This window comes from Onthophagus taurus, unplaced genomic scaffold (assembly GCF_036711975.1).
Source record: "Onthophagus taurus isolate NC unplaced genomic scaffold, IU_Otau_3.0 ScKx7SY_20, whole genome shotgun sequence".
Taxonomy (NCBI): Eukaryota; Metazoa; Arthropoda; class Insecta; order Coleoptera; family Scarabaeidae; genus Onthophagus; species Onthophagus taurus.
In genome coordinates this window covers 166,904-184,905 of record NW_027248945.1, presented here as the reverse complement: position 1 = coordinate 184,905, position 18,002 = coordinate 166,904, and the positions used below count along the sequence as shown (strand labels likewise).

General features: G+C 31.8%; 2 protein-coding genes across 2 annotated transcripts in view; one reads left to right on the top strand and one right to left on the bottom strand.

The window, feature by feature from the left end:
• Nucleotides 1-537: 537 nt before the first annotated feature.
• Nucleotides 538-17,952, bottom strand: LOC111423109 (piggyBac transposable element-derived protein 4-like). The gene is made up of 3 exons (XM_071201202.1): nucleotides 17,921-17,952; nucleotides 17,778-17,869; nucleotides 538-2,252 (listed from the first exon to the last, which is right to left on the bottom strand). The coding sequence occupies exons 1-3, from the start codon at nucleotides 17,950-17,952 to the stop codon at nucleotides 538-540; spliced, it is 1,839 nt and encodes a 612-aa protein (XP_071057303.1).
• Nucleotides 14,100-18,002, top strand: part of LOC111421492 (ras-related and estrogen-regulated growth inhibitor-like) — a 63,922-nt gene continuing 60,019 nt past the window's right edge. Inside the window, exon 1 of the mRNA XM_071201199.1 lies at nucleotides 14,100-14,356. The gene's annotated coding sequence lies outside the window, so the exon portion shown is untranslated. The remainder of the gene's footprint in view (nucleotides 14,357-18,002) is intronic.

The window sequence follows — 18,002 nt, the reverse complement described above, 5'->3', positions numbered from 1 at the left end:
GGGAAATAGACATTTTGTAGCCAATTTTTCATATGAGCAGAAGTCAGTTTACCGGACTTTGAAGTCAGTTTGCCAAAACGAATATGTTATCTGCTTTGAACATTGTATTTATTACCCTCGGTCCAAACGTACCAGAGGATTCTTTTAAAACAATGAAAAGAGGAGAAAGTAGCTTTCCATTTCCAGATATGATGGGTTGAATTGTGTAGCTATGTGTTGTCGATGACACCGACTGGACCACGGTTTTAACCCCTAAAATTTTAACCCCTAAAACCCCTTTTAACACATTCAGCCCCATGTGCCCACCGGTGAGCATTTTCAGTCTTTCAAACTATAATAAGTTTTCAAGTTTTCATTTACATTATTTTTTTTTATTTACATTATTTCGATTTTTCGATTTCGAAAACTGTTCAGTTTATTAGTTTGTAGTCGTTTTCTATATTAGAATATATTTTCATTTACGTTTGTGCAATATTTCAAAGGCACAACAATAATAAAATTATATTCTTATAAAAACAGTAAAAGAGCTTATTTGGCTTATTCTAAAGAAACAGTTTCTAAATGCTTCTGGAAGCATTCCAGGCACATTGGTAGTTCACACGAATCACAATATGTATTGATTTTTTTCGCGTTTTTACGGGCATACGCTGGATCTCGTCGTTGGGACATAGTTTTATAACACGGATTGCACCTTTTTCTGGTAACCCTTTTTTGACACTCATATTCTTTCAGGAAGTGTCTTGGCTTGGAACTGGAAGGTCTTGATACTCTAGGATTATCATCTTGGTAAACTAGAGCTTCGACGATAGCTTCTTTGAATTCCGTGATGCCCATTCTCTTGTTGTTTACTTTGTTGTACAAATGCAAAGCATTTACCATAGCGGTCGATGTGATAAAATGAAAAACCAGTCTTTTATACCACTTGACAGTTCTTCTCACATATGGTGCATATGCTGCCATCTGGTCGGAGTGGTCAACAAAAGCCTTCCCTTTGTTATATTCAACCACCATTGTAGGTTTATGAACATCTTGTCCCCTTCGATGTACTGTAACCATGGAGTCATCATGTTTGGTAGACAGCATCAAAACATCGCGTTTGTCTTTCCATTTGCAGACTACGGTTTTATTTTGATTTTGTTGGGCTACGACTTCACCTCTTCTCAATTTTGCTTTCACCACATCTGGGGGATTATTTTTTCTATTAGATCTTAGGGTTCCGACCAGATGTGTTTGCCGCTGGATTAGGTTTTCAGAAAGCGAGACGCTTGTATACCAATTGTCTGTATACAGAGTTCTACCTGTATCCAGTAGTCCATTCATTAGTTCTTTCACAATTTTCTCGGAAACAGATATTTCTTGTACTCGCTCTTTTCCTGTGTAGACTTTGAACGACCAAGTGTATCCTCCATTGACACAAAGTTTGAAAACTTTTATGCCGTATTTGTATCTTTTGTTAGGAAGATATTGTTGAAAGTATATACGTCCCCGAAATGGGACGTTGCTTTCGTCAATACACACTTCTTCTTCGGGATAATAGGATTCCTTGAAATTTTTTTCGAGCATATTCAAAAATTTTGAAATTTTGTGAAGCCTGTCTTCTGGGTTTATGAGTTCCTCATTATTTGATAAATGAAACATCATCAGCAACAACTCAAATCTATTGCAGCTCATTACTTTTCGAATTCCGTTTTCATACATTCTTTTCGTGCACCAGTAGTCTCTTAGTTTAGGCAAATGCATTAGTCCCATCCAAATGACGATGCCTAGAAATTTTCGCATCTCTGCAGGATCAGTGTTAGTCCATTTATTGAGTCTGGGAGTTCCAGCTCCTGTTGCATTTTTCTGTGCAGCATATCTATTAGTTTCTTCTACCAACACCGATATTACATCATCGTCTATGAAATGCACAAAATATACTACAGGAGATGCTCCATGAAGTTTCTGTATAAGATCTGTAGGAACACCTGTCTTTACAGCAGAAAAAGGAAATGTCTTTCTGTCTCCTGCCACAGGTTCCCACCTCCTCTCTGGTAAAATATCAGCTAAAGGAACAACTTCAGCAGCTTCGTCCTCGTTCTCAACATCCGATGATTTAACTTCTTTATCTCCTTCATCTCCACTAGAACTGGAGCTTTGATTTTGGGAGAAAGTAGGGTCTGCAATGGAGTCATCGGAGAAATCTGAAGCATCAAAATCAGTCAAATTTTCCGCTTCGAAGGCCAATTCTGCTTCTGTAAGAGCTCTTCTTCGTGCTATTATTGCTTAGAATCTGAAACAAACGAAAAATAAAATGTGTGCCCACCGGTAGGCATTCGGTCCTACGATGTAAATTTCATCGTGGGACAACGAGCCCACTGGTGGGCACTAAAAAAAAAAATACAAAAAATCGGTAAAAAAGGAAAAATAAGGGTAAAAATAAAATAATACACTATAAAAAAAATATTTATTTAATAATATTATTTCTAATCCGTGGTCCCAGGGGCCGAATGGCCATTTCGAGCTCGGGGTTGAACGTGTTAAATAAAAATAAATTTAAAAAAAACTAAACTAACAATATAGAATACAATTTGTGATAGTCAACCATTCTTTTGTCAGTTACTTTTTAACTCATTATTAATAAATATTTATATAATTATCCTAACTTTTGTGTTATTTAAATAGAATAAGAATAAAAAAGCTTTTTCTGTAGGAGTATGAAAGTTATTAGCGAAAATATATTTTCTACCCCAAACTTCTAACCCTTGTAAGTTCTTACAATAGTACTACCTAACGTATAAAAAAATCATCGTGGTAAATTGCACCAAAATCGACAAACAATTTTCCGAAAAAAAAATTATTTTTGGGGTTAGGTTAGTTAACCCTTAATATCGTATAGGGTTCATTTTACTGTCTAAATCTTAATTTACATCTAATTAATGGTTTTCTTCAAAATATTGTTCAAAAGTGTAACAGTTTATCACATTAGTCTTAAGGAAAGGTGTTATCTAGCGTACCCCGTAACTTTGCAGGGGATGGTCAGAGGCAAATAAGAAAAAACACGTCATTAATATTTTTAAACGTACTATAAGCATACATAATATCGCCAAAATCGACAGGGTAGTTTTTAAGATATTCCAAAAAACTAGGGGTTTACTACTAGTTTACCCCCTGAAGCCCTCAGATATATGTGTGATATATCAATGGAAAGCTCTTTGAAAATGAATATCAGTGTACGTTTCGATAGCTGTTTTCGTTTTCAGCCTATAAGCGAATATATATATTTCGCTCCGATTTCCAACCCTTATAACTCGCCCCAGGGGCTTTATTAGCACGTATAAAAAAATACGTGAACCTTATTTTTAGCCATACTATCGCTGTACCAAATTTCAACAAAATCGGTGAGGGACAGTTCTGATACTTCCCTTGTTAGTTACTATAGTAACGTGAGTTTACTGATCATTTCATTCATGAATTTTTCGAAACGACTTTCCCGCTTAAAAATTCCTCATTATCTTTAAATACATAAAGCGATAAAATTAAAAAACGATTCTTTGAAAATGATAGATAAGGCTCCATATTCCATATAAACATTATTTCAATGGAAAGTCCGCTGCCCAGCTTATGATCCCTAATCTTCCTCTATCTCACCCAATTTCAAAAGAAATGGTTGCTAATATGAAAAAACTTCTAAATCTCATGGTTGGGGAAAACTGGGAATATACTTACAACCAGTAAGTTTAGTAGAAGAAGATGACACAGTCTGTGACTGTTCAGTTCCCGAAGTTGTTGTTCATATTTAATTATTCATTAATTAATACGTTTCTTGTATTTTTAATAAACAAACTTTATCTACAAATCATTTTTTATTGGTGAACAAAGTCAGGGATAAGACACTGAGAAATTTAAATCAACTAATTCAAAGTTTTTATTCGTTGGTATAAAACCAACTTTATCCTGCACAATGGTACAAGACAACTTTGTGTTGTATCTCAAAAATCAACAAATATTTTTAAAATTTTTCATCGGTAGTATATTCTAGTTAAAAAAGTGTCTTAAGAACATATCCACCCCATTTCTCTAATTTCAAAAATAAATGAAATATGAGCATTTTTTGAAATCACAAAAGTTTGACTTTTTAGCTATAACTTAAAAACAAAAGAAGATAGAGGTTTGGTGTTTGCGGGATTGGGTTAGTCTCGAAAAAATAGACCGGGACATGGCACCTACTTTTTTCGTATCTCTTGTAGTTTCTGAGATAGCCTATAATAACACCCAAATTTGCCCACCCTGTACATCTTGGACAAAGGACAATTCATGTTTTCGGTTGATATTAACGTTCTAAAGTTAGAGCTACTTAATGAAATCGTTTGTCCATTAGGGTAAAACGCCAGTAATTGACCGTTCTTGTAAAAAAATGTAAAAAATAAGGATCTAAGGAATATCTAAAAAAAAATAAATCTGTCCATAAATAGCCACCGGTCTCTTCTTCACCCCCTACTACGCAAAAAGTCTACGACCATACCGTTCTTGAGTTTCTTGTTGTTTAATTTGCGCTAACTGCCGGCCTATTCACATCGTGCTAAAAAGGGTAATTTTTATGTTTAGAAATTCGCCCAAACAAGGTAGTACAAAGCCTACTAGACATACAGGCCGTCGTATAGTGGAGGGGACGATTGAATCTCGAAGAATTACCACAGAACAATGAGTAGCTTCTGTGGAATTACACTCGGTTTGGAAGGAACGCTCAGTTGCGTTTAAACCGTTGAGCGGGTTGGACCGTAGCGTTTATTACCCTACGACACGGCGGCCTGTATTTCTAGTAGGCTTTGTTACTAGAAATACCTAGTAGGCTTTGGGTAGTACTATTCAGAAGTTTTTGCATGTATAGTGTTTTTTTTGTTTGCCAGTGATCTAATAATGTTTTCTATTGGTTATATTAAAAAATTACCGCTTTAATTAATTATTTGTGAAAATAAAGGCGGTCAAAGACTAGTAGTTCTAAATTTAATTAAAAATTAGTATTTGACCAAACGATCAAATACTAGACGAATTGGTTGTTGTATAATCTCACAAGTATTTATATTTGATTAATGAAATGGAAAAATGTGTAATACCTATTTTTAAAATTTATATCTTTCCGTTTAAATTGTTTAGTATTTGACCAAAACTTTTATACTTTAAAAGTAAGATACAATCAGTTTAAATATGCGGTCAATTACTGATTCTTCTTTTGGTCATTTATAGTACACAAACAGGGCAAACACTGAGTTTTTTAACCGATTTTTAATTTTATAAATAGTTAAGCCTAATAAAAAATATAAAAAGTGTAAATGTTTTTTTATTTTTTTAAACCTTTTCTATAACAATAAAAGTAATTGAACACACTTAAGCAGTAATCAATCTGTAAAATTGGAGGATAAAAGGTTGGTCAAACACTGACTCTTATAGTGGTCAGTTATTATCAAAAAATTGAAAAACTATATGGAAAATTTAGCAAATATGAATCAGGTTAACTTTTTTTCGGGGGTAAATACACAAGAGCTTGACTTTTAATCGGATAATTTTATTTTTACACCAAAGTTTTGTTACCACGAAAATAACTCGAAATCAAAAGCATGATAAAATCGCGACAGCTTTAGCTGGAGCGATTTTATCTTTTGATTTTGATTGAGAGTTATTTCCAAAGGGTAACAAAACTTGAGTGAATTAAAAATAAAATTATCCTGATTTAAAATCAAGCTCGAGCGTATTTTAGGGAGATTAATACACCACAATTGCACAATTTATCGACAATTTTTAATTATTTATTAAGTATTTTTGACTTAATTATAGTTGTCAAAAATGTGACAGGTAAACAAAAGTATATATATGGTAGTCGCGTTTTTATCAGTTATAAAATATCACGTATGATTTATTCAGTTGCAAAACCTAGGTAACTTTTATCCACATAAAAAATTACGTTATTGGTCGAAATTTTAAACGGCCGTTACTCTGATTGGTTGTATATTATTGGAGTGCATTAATCGGGGGTAAATACACAAGAGCTTGACTTTTAATCGGATAATTTTATTTTTACACGAAAGTTTTGTTACCACGGAAATAACTCGAAATCAAAAGCATGATAAAATCGCGACAGCTTTAGCTGGAGCGATTTTATCTTTTGATTTTGATTGAGAGTTATTTCCAAAGGGTAACAAAACTTGAGTGAATTAAAAATAAAATTATCCTGATTTAAAATCAAGCTCGAGCGTATTTTAGGGAGATTAATACACCACAATTGCACAATTTATCGACAATTTTTAATTATTTATTAAGTATTTTTGACTTAATTATAGTTGTCAAAAATGTGACAGGTAAACAAAAGTATATATATGGTAGTCGCGTTTTTATCAGTTATAAAATATCACGTGTGATTTATTCAGTTGAAAAACCTAGGTAACTTTTATCCACTTAAAAAGCACGTTATTGGTCGAAATTTTAAACGATCGTTACTCTGATTGGTTGTATATTATTGGAGTGCATTAATCGGGGGTAAATACACAAGAGCTTGACTTTTAAACGGATAATTTTATTTTTACACGAAAGTTTTGTTACCATGGAAATAACTCGAAATCAAAAGCATGATAAAATCGCGACAGCTTTAGCTGGAGCGATTTTATCTTTTGATTTTGATTTAGAGTTATTTCCAAAGGGTAACAAAACTTGAGTGAATTAAAAATAAAATTATTCTGATTTAAAATCAAGCTCGAGCGTATTTTAGGGAGATTAATACACGACAATTGCACAATTTATCAACAATTTTTAATTATTTATTAACTATTTTTGACTTAATTATAGTTGTCAAAAATGTGACGTAAACAAAAGTATATATATGGTAGTCGCGTTTTAATCAGTTATAAAATATCACGTGTGATTTATTCAGTTGAAAAACCTAGGTAACTTTTATCCACTTAAAAAGCACGTTATTGGTCGAAATTTTAAACGATCGTTACTCTGATTGGTTGTATATTATTGGAGTGCATTAATCAGTACTAATATGACAACGAAGTCTAAGTTTAAATATAGTGAAGAAGATCTTCAAAAGGCTCTCGATGCAAGAAGTAGGGGTTTATGTTATGAAAAAGCAGCCAAGATGTTTAATGTACCAAAATCAATTCTTATTTACAAAGAAAAAGGAAAAACACCAATGTAGAGGAAAATGGGCCCACCAACATTTTTAAATTTTGATGAAGAAAAACTACTGGTTGAATGATTGTTTCACTCGGCATTCCCGTTACAAAAACCTAGTTGGAAAACACAAAATTTGGGTGAAAAGTATAAAAAATAAACATATTTTTGTGAACAAAATAGTATGGAAAAATAATGAAAATGAATATTATATTAAGAATCGGTCAAACATTTACGGTTTTACGGTCAAAGACTAGATATTATTGGTCAAATAATGTAATCAAAGTGGCCAAACACTACATTATTTATAAATACAATATATAATACAATAAATATTTACATATTTACAAATTACAATACAAACTTCTCACAAAACATGACACCATCCTAAAGTTCCTACATCGAATTTTACAAGAACAATTATACTTCATTGAAATCGAAGAATTAAACAAGAAGATAGAAGACGAAATCTTCTTCAAAACCATGGAAAACAAGGAAAAGAAAAATAGAAAACTAAATAGGTTAGTGAAGGACAGAAACAATAATAATAAAAATAATCACAACCCCAAAAAAGCTTTCACCAATGTTATTACTGATAAAAAATGTTACGTAACAATAAAAATAGGCCTCCTTTAAATGAAAAATCTTTTATTTTAAAAAAATTCGATATAGCCAAATCTATGTTGTCCATAAAATTGACTGATATGGATAACATGAGTTTCGTCCCACGTTACACTAATGTTAGTAATTTCACCTTTGATAAAAAAGATATGGATTTACTAAATCTTTGACACAAATTTGCACTCCCTAATAAAATTAAACCTATCGAATTCGCAATAAAATTACAATTTCATTTTTTTCTGAAAACCATCAATTGATTGGTGATGTCTATAAAACTCCTAATTCTTTAAATGTAAACCATTCAGCTACTCTTAATCATATCAATAAATTTAAAGAAAAAGTTAAAACCAACAATTTAACTATAACAATAGGAGGCAAGGGTGCGGGCACGGTCATTCTAGATAAAATAACTTACATTGATAAAACTTTAGACTTCTTCATGGACAACATCATCGAAATCAAAAATAATCCTACCAATACCTTTAGTAATTAAAATAATAACTCAGAAAATACTTAAGAGAAAATTCAACCTATTTGTCTAAATTCAACATTAATTCATATAACGCTCTAGAAATGAACCCACTCATTTCTTCCTTAAAAAGTCTAATTAAACTACACATAAACCCGAAAAATAGCATAAGACCAATTATTAGTAATCATAGAGTTTTTGACCAAAAAATCTCAAAACTTGAAGAGAAGGTGGGCCAGTTGGACAAAGACAACAGTCGGTTCCAGCAGAAGATTGAATGATGTGACTCGCTCGAGCAGTATTCTCGTCGCACGAGTATTCGTATAGTGGGTATGGAGCGCTGTCCAGATGATTGCATAGAAAAGAATGTAATGCAAATTAGTAATGAAAATTAATTTTTTGAAAAGTAATTTTTTGTTCTTACTTGGTACTTACATAATTGAACAGTTTAATTAATTAGTTTAATTAGTGCATTTAGATTGTGCATTTTATTGCTGTTTACTCTTTGTTATATTTATTGCTTTCCTAAAGTGTTCTGCCTTGTCTTATGATTAAGTTTGCCAATATGAATATCAGATCATTACTGTCGGGGTTTTCTATATTTTCGGACTTTGTGTTAGAACAAGATTTTGATGTTGTATTAGTATCTGAAACTTGGATATCAGATGATTTTATGCTGACAGCGTGTCACATTCCAAATTATTATTTTATTCACCAACGTAGAATTACAAGCAAACGTGGCGGTGGTGTTGGTATATACATTAAAACTAATTATAAGTTTCATAGACTTGGTGATCCCAGTTTTGAGCATTTGGAACAGTTGTGGATTTCAGTCATTTTTAAAAATATCAGGTACTGTATTGGTGCATTGTATAGGCCTCCTTGCTGGGCTTGTAGTGAATTTTTTGATACGTTTGATGAAACTTTATCTTTGCTCATTCCACAGTGTGATGAGTTGATATGTGCTGGAAATATTACTATTGATTTGATGAATCCCAGTCATGGTCACGCAGTTGGTTTTTCAGAGATACTTGAAGGTTATGGTTTGCTGCAGCTTGTTAATGAACCAACTCGCATTACACCTGCTACTGAGACGCTTATTGATGTTGTGGTTACATCTTGTGTTAATGTTTCTGTTTTATCACTTGAGTCTCTTCATGACCTTACTGATCATGAACTGATATATTTTTTTTTCCATTTATTGAATATCAAATCTGGCTGTGTGGGATATGATGAACTCTCAGTTGTGATGATACATTACTGTTGTCCCTTCATCATTCCTTACGTCACACATATTATTAATATATGCTTATCGAGGTCAATCTTTCCAAAATGTTGGAAGAAATCTTTGGTAACACCTTTGCCAAAGATTAAAAATCCTACGACATTTTCGGACCTGCGACCAATTAGTATTTTACCTGTTTTGTCTAAAGTATTAGAAATAATTATGAACGACCAAATTCGGGAATTTGTCGATAAGCATAATATTTTGCCTAGGACACAGTCTGGATTTCGTGCTAACTACAGTTGCGATACAGCATTAACGCATATAGTTGATGACATATTGTTTGCGGCGGATCAAAATAGGCTTACTGGATTAGTTTTGCTAGACTACAGTAGGGCCTTTGGTACTGTCAATCATAGAATGTTATCAGCTATCTTATCCTTCATTGGGTTCAATGATTCTGCTGTAAGCATGATTGATAGTTATGTGTCAGACAGACAACAAGCCGTTAAATTGGGTGTTCGGAGATCTGAACTGCGAGGCTTGAAATCAGGAGTGCCACAGGGTTCTATCTTGGGACCTCTACTATTTTGTATCTACACCTCTAATCTGTCGACAGTTTCGAAATATTCAGAGTCACATTTTTATGCGGATGATTCCCAAATTTATCTATCGTTCCTGCCTACATGGCCACTGCTCAAGTTAAATTGAGCACAATCGAGGACATCAATAATTTGATAGATGTACCCACTAAACACTCGTTACGGGTAAATTCAAATAAATCAGTGGTTATGCTCTTTGGCAGGCGGAGTGCACGAGACTCTATTGCAGAAAATTTTAAAATCAACATTGGTGGGGAATGTATTGGTGTTAAGGAGTGTGCTAGAAATTTAGGATTACAGCTCGACTCGAATCTTAGGTTCGAAAAGCACATCCTGAACAACACAAAAATCTCATTTGCTGCTTTGAAGCTCATATACAGCATGAGGAATATTTTAAAACGCAGCACAAAGGTTATGCTTTGCGATTCTTTAGTGCTGAGCCATTTTAACTTTTATGATACAGTATATCATAGTTGTCTGAACTTAAAAACATCACAAAGGATTCAGCGTGTTCAGAATTCATGTCTCCGAATGATTTTCGGGCTTCGACGAGGGTGAAATGTCTCACACAGGCTGATCGATCTTGGGTGGCTGAATATATTTAACCGTCGTATATACCATATGGTTTCATTTTTTCATAAGTTACTGTTGCTTAAATGTCCATCTTATTTGTATGATAAGATTAAATTCCGCACTGATGTCCATAGCTTAAATGTTGAAGCAAGGGTATTGTGACACCACCGCTGCATGTGACTACATTATTTGAGCGATCATTCTCTTACAACTTACCGAAATTTTATAATAGTTTACCCCAATCATTGAAAATGTTGAGCTTGCCGGCGTTTAAAGTAAAGATCAAAAAATATTTATATGGAGAACAGTGTGATCATATACAGGGCGGGACACGTGGAATGCGATGATATGGTTTTGCTTTTTATGCAATTATATTATTATTTCAAAAAATTTTTTTTCTTTCGTTTATTTTTAATTGGTGTAGTAGCTCACCATTATTTTTTTTGTACTTAGTTTAGTTTTGTTTTCTTTTTGTTTTTTTTTATTATTATTATATTTTGTTTATTTTTATGGCAGGGTTGAGTGGAAGAGAAGACGATTCTCTTAACTTCACCCTTGCCAACTAGTTACATTTATATTGTTATTTTGTGAAATGCCATTCTAGTAAAGTTTATAGTTATTATTATTATTATTATTATAACACTCCAACCAATAAAATTTCTAAACTAATCCAAAACTTCCTTTATAAACATTTTCACAACAACTTCACACACACAATCAAAAATTCTACGGATCTAATAAATAAACTAAAGAACTTCAAAATTAAAAACCTTAGTAAACTAATTTCTTTCGACATAAAAAATTTATACTTTAACGTTCCAATCGATAAAACATTATCTATCGTCAAAAAATACTTGATCAGTTCACAGGATATCAATAAATTAAACATATTAGAAATTAGTAGTTTCATTGGTCTTTTAGAGATTGTATGTGGTCAGAACTTTTTTACCTTTAACAATAAATTTTACAAAATGAAAGACGGTTTGCCTATGGGCTCACCTATTTTAGGTATTGTTTCAGGTATTTATGTTAATGAATTTGAAAAAGAACTATTTTCAGATAAAAACCATTTTTTCAATAAGGATATTGCTTTCTATGAGAGATACGTGGATGATTTAGAATTTGCCCTCGAAAAAGAAAATAATTATAAAGTTAATTTCCTAGGTTTGGAGGCTTCTAGAAACGTTGAGGAAAATATTATCAACTTCAATGTTTTTAGAAAACCCACTACCACAGATTGTGTAATACCAAAAAATTCCTATTCTTGTGATCAACATAAATTTGCCAGTTTTCACTTCTTTTTCAATAGAATTTATAACGTTCCTTTAAACAATGACAACCTCAACCTTGAAATAAAAAAGATTTTAAAACTAGGACTCAATAATGGTTTTTCTATAAAAGATTTACAAAACATTTACTATAAAGTACACAACTCACAAATTACTAAATTAATCTATCCTCACATTAAGTCCAAAACGAAATATATTGCCTTACCTTACCACCCATCTATTGTTAACCCCGTTAAACATAACTTGTTGAAATTTGGCCTTGCCCCTGCCTTTGCCTCTCAAAACAGCATTCATAAACACCTTTTTAACAATAAACATCAATTTAACAAAAAGGAGCTGAGTGGTATTTATGAAATCAAATGTCCAGATTGCGATAAAATTTATATTGGTCAGACTGAAAAAACGTTTTAAAAAACACCTAAGCAAAACCTCATCTGCAGTTTAGAAACATATCAATGAACAAAAACATGAAATAGAATTTAATAATGTTAAATTACTTTTAAATGTGGGGAAATCGAGAGAAATGGACCTTCTTGAAGAGTTGCATATTTATTTAAACAATCACAATAACAAACTTCTAAATGACACAACAGAGCTTAATAATACCCACCAATTTTTAAAATTCATTTAAAATTTAACCTCCCCCTCCACTTCCATTTTACTTTTCCGGCGCAGGACTTTTCCCAAAATTTTATCTCCTTCAGTCCACCTGGTCCACCTCAAATTTCTTCACGTGGCAGATGGACTCCTAAGAATAAAACTTTAATTTTTCGATAATTTTATAAAAAATTTCTTCTGTAAGTTTATGCAACTCTTAATTAATTTTTCCAACTATACTAAATAAATTTTCTCCTTTCAGATTTTAAGCAGTTCAATTAATTTCAATTTCTATAAAAACCAGTTTTTTTAACGATAAAAAGTAAGTGGCCATTTTTCTCGATTCCTTTAACATAACACGTGTCTTTACTTTGTTTTAGAATATTTTTAACTAAACTAACTTACCCGTAAGGCCTTTAAATTTGAGTAATGCCTATAATTGACGGTAACTAAACAAAATTAAATTTATGTATAACAATTTTCTTGCTTTAATTTTGTGTTTCTAGTCGTGCCTGATGGAGAGATTTTGAATCTCGAAACATGTTGCACTGATCTTGTAATAAAAAATAAAGTTTTTGTACTCATAGCATCTAGATACCTATTTCCCGCACAGAGAGGACGTGCGGGAAACGCGTTTTCCCGCACAAATGCTTTTTGTTACCGCAACTAACAGGAATATTTAATGACCAAATGTGCATGTTTATAATAAAAGGTTAATAAGAACGTTTTCTACATTCGTGTGCAGATAACACAGTTTTAAAATATTTAAAAAAATCTATAAAAATCAATTTGCAATCAATAAAATCAATATTGACGTTTTGAATTTCGGTTGATTGTTTCCTGTCAAAAACCCCACATGCAACTCATATAGTCACACAGGGACGTTTTATTCGTTACAAAAAATATTGTACAATACTCATGCGCAAAGGATTTTTCCAGCATTCGCATGCAAATGCAGAACTCACTCCCTTCGGTCGTTCGTTTTGCAAACTAGCGTGCTCATGTGAAAAGCGAGCCTTTCCGCATTTGTATCGTAAATAACTATTTCATTGTTCCCAAGGAGTCTTTATTTGTCACCGAGTTTTTCATGGTTTTGTTGTGGTTTTTTGTAGATATGATTGTGATTAAGAGTAACAAAGTTGTTGACTGAAGATGGGAGTTGATCCCGAAACGTCTCTAACCGTTTAATATAGAATATTTACAGAGGAAAAAGTGGTCTGAATTAAACAATATATAAACGTTTAAGAGAACTGCAAAACTCCTTGAATTCTCGCAACCTCTACGTTCTATGTAATACGTTTATTAATTCAAATAAACCGTCGAATGTAATAAAGACACGCTTGATGAAGATCTTCCCGAATTCAAGGAAAATTTTCACTTTAAATTATCATTCCCACTGAGAGTTTCTCTTTCTTTCCCTCTTTTCTTCAAGATGTAATGAGTTTTAATCATATATTATTGTGAAATAAATTAAAATTAATTAGTTTAAAATGAACACTTTCTGATATATAAAGTGTAATAAAAATTCTTTTTTGATTTACTGAGGTGATTTATTGACTTGATTTCCCCTCTACCCAATTTTCTATGGTTAAATTCGTGTGCAGTACCGATACCCAGAGTGCTCTTATGCATCCCGGAACGCTTCAGTATCCTGGTAACATCGCGACCAGAAGGATCTCGGGATACAATCCTAATTTATTTGTGTTTATATTTCACTTTCTTAAATAAGAATAAATTTATAGTTTTGTGAGTTACCATAATTATGGAAATTACGGATTATTTAAAATTAAAGTTAGAAGAAAAGAAAAAACCGTAGGAAAATCTTCTATATAAAGTAAGAAAATTTGTTTTAAACTTTAATAAACTTTGTAAACTTCACGCGATATACAGCGCGTGACCCAGTCTCAACCTTACAATAAGCGTAAAGAAGTATCGTGATACAAACGGCATCGTTCTATACCAAGGAACCCTCTGCACTGTCGGTTAACATCTAGCGTATATAATACCTTTGATAATATATCTGAGATAACCCAGACCAGAATTTCAAGAAATTGCATTAAAAATGACGAAATTTATAGTTTTATTTTTTCACGATTCTTATACCATAATGTGACTCCCATGATGTGGGATTAATAGTAAAGTAAATCCACACTAAAAAATTTGCGATTTATTCATTATTTATGACAAAAATTAAGAAAAATGAAATAACAGTTCAATGTATAGTACCGTGGACCGAGATTACTAGTCACTAGCAGTCACATACCCTCACTAGCAGTGAGCGACCAGCTAACTGGTGTGTTTAATTTTTTCTCTTAGTTTGGTCAGGCTTAATTTTGATCATATTTTATAATGAATGAATTAAATGAATTTAATAAAATCTTTTTTATTATCTTTTATTAAAGATGTGTTTGCCGTTTTTAAGTGAACAAAATTTTTACATAATTTGTAGAAAAGCGAATAATAATGTTAACATGTTCAACACAAAAATGTTTCGGAAATTCCTAGAAACAGATTAATGATTCTGTTTGTCTGGAATAACATTATTTCATTTTTATGCCAAGAGAAGGTTTTGTAAATTGAAACAAATGCGTGAAGAAAAAAATTAAGACAAAAAATAATAATTATAATTAATATAAAAACAATATACAGTATGTCCCCGGATCGAGTTACAAAGAGGAAAAAAATTTATTATTGATTTTTCAAACTTATCTCATCATAAATAATGCGTCGGATATGTTCAAACCACTAAACGAACTTTATATTCTAACTATAGAAGTTAACTAATTAACCCCATTTGTATGTAAAAATTATACTTTTCCTAAATTTCAAATTTTTCAAGTTCAATTTACAATATGTAACCATAGAAACCATAAAAGTTACAACTTATGTTAGTGAAAAATATAAGGACAAATCAAATTAAAATATGGCTAATTGAATAAAATATTTTAAATGTAAATTTATGTAATAACACACTATGTAAGTAATAAATATTATTTATTTGTAAGTGAACAAACCCTCATTCAAACAAATTCCCTCCCAATTCGGCACACATTTGAAGACGAGTTCTAAATTCTTTATAAGAAGTACGAATTTCCGCCAGTGGTAGAGATTCTATCGCTTTAATTATTCTTAGTTTTAATAGTTCTGCATCATCTTATAATGGTTCACTGTAAACAATTTGTTTCAATCATCCCCAAAAATAAAAATTCATAATTGTAAAATCAGAACTGCATGCTGGCCATCAAATAGGACCATTTCGTTCAATCCATTTTTGACGAAATTGTAAATTTAACCATTTGACACAATGTGTGAATGGTAAGCTGGGCAACTGTCTTGCTGAAAGTACATTGACCGTATAAAATTTAAGGGTAATTGGATTTACATCGCTCCATTAACAACAATGTTGGGAAGAAACAATATCATTTGTTGAAAAGCTATCTGAAAAGCAGCGTCTTCTTCATTTAGTTTCTTTGTCTGCCTCTTTATGGATAATACAGAACCCGTTTCCACATTTTTTTTCATCAGTTTGCGAGCCCCGCATGAAATATTCTTGTGTCCGGATATTTTTGCTGGAATTTTTGTATAACTACACGAAAACATGATTCACTAGTACCATAGCACAGTACTAAATAAATTCTCTCTTTCACGGTTAACATCGCATGAAAAGACTTAATCTCACCAACATAAGTTGTAAGTTTTATGGTTTCTATCGTTACATATCATAAATTGAACTTCAATTTCAATTTTCAATTTAGAAAAAGTCCAATTTTTACATAAAAATTGGAATAATTAGTTAGCTTTTATAGTTAGAGTATAAAATTCATGCGATTTAGTAGTTTGAACATATCCGACGCATTATTTATGCTGAGATAAGTTTGAAAAATCAGTAACAAAAATTTTTTTCCTCTTTGTAACTCGATCCAGGGACATACTGTATATTCATATTATTGTATATACAGGGTGTTTCGGTGACTCCGGGAACAAATTTAGTCACATATACTCGAGTGAAAATGATGACGATTCATGTAAAAAAAAATTAGTAAAACTCTTCAAATTTCAAAGATACAGGCCATCAAAGTTAGGAAAGTTTAACACATTTTTCCAAATGTGTTAAACACTATTTACAGTAAAGCGCTGAAATTTGGTACAGTATAAATCAATGTGATGTAAAATCGTTAGGCAATTTATTAGTTGGTTCGGTCCTCGGGAACAATGCTATACAGGCTGTTCCTAAAGTTTGTTTGCTCAGAACTTTTTTATTCTATCATAACCCTACATTTATTTTTGCAGTTTCTAATAGTAAATTTAGTTTAGAAACATTTATTACCCTTAGATAATATTGATAAAAATCACCGTTTTCGTGTTAAATGCAAAAATGTTGGGTTCCGATTTCAATAATAGCACTAAAAAAAAAGAAATGTAAGTTTTTGAACATTTTCTTTAGTATTTTTTATTACTTGTCTTGTTATTTTATGTATTTTTTTTATTATTCCTGTTAGTGTTGTCGTTTTTTGTTTATTTTTTGTTGATTTTTAATTTATTGTTTTTGGATTCTTTTATTAAATCAACTAAAACAAATTAAAAATGTGATTTAGCTAAATCTACACTTGGACATGTTGCAAACATAATAGTAATGACAGCTCAGTTCGATTTTCACTTGTCATTGCCAATTCAGATTTTTTATTTATTTTTTTTTAGTGTTATTGGATTTGGAGTCTAACATTTTTGCATTTAATACGAAAACGGTGGATTTTATCAATATTCTCTAAGAGTGATAAAAGTTTCTAAACTAAATTTACTATTAGAAACTGCAAAAATAAATGTAACGTTATGATAAAAAAAAAGTTCTGAGCAAAGAAACTTTAGGAACATTCTGTATAGCATTGTTCCCGCGTACCGATCCAACTCAAAAATTGCCTAATGATTTTACGTGATATTAGTTTACACTGTACCAAATTTCAACGCTTTACCATAAATAGTGTTTAAGATATTTAGAAAAACGTGTTAAAATTTCCTAACTTTGATGGCCTGTATCTTTGCAATATGATTACTTTTACAAATTTTTTTTACATGAATCGTCATCATTTTCACTCTAGTACATGTGGTTACATTTGTTCCCCGAGTCACCGAAACACCCTGTATATATATATTTTGTTATATTATTATATCCTGCGATATTATAATCTGGCATCACCTGGCATAAATGGCACAATCAGAATTAAAATAGGTCGAATCATATGGGACAGCAGGGTAACATTTTGTTGATGAATCTGCACCATTTCCAGCAGTTCCTGTTACATGATCCCAATTTCCTGTCATGTGATTCAAAACAACATCAACACAAATTCTAAAAAGAACACAATTACACTAATAATAAAGCTAAAACTTGATTTGTTACCTAACTCCAACTGCGTTACATCTTTTCGTCATATCTGCAAATTCAGATTCTCCACCAGATCTTGTACCAAAATTGTAACTGA

Coding starts and splice junctions, on each gene's coding strand:
- LOC111423109 (XM_071201202.1), bottom strand. CDS start 17,952: ATGACGAAAAGATGTAACGCAGTTGGAGTTAG. Junction 17,870..17,920: donor TGTAACGCAGTTGGAGTTAG/GTAACAAATCAA, acceptor TGTTCTTTTTAG/AATTTGTGTTGATGTTGTTT. Junction 2,253..17,777: donor TGCAGATTCATCAACAAAAT/GTTACCCTGCTG, acceptor AAGCAATAATAG/CACGAAGAAGAGCTCTTACA.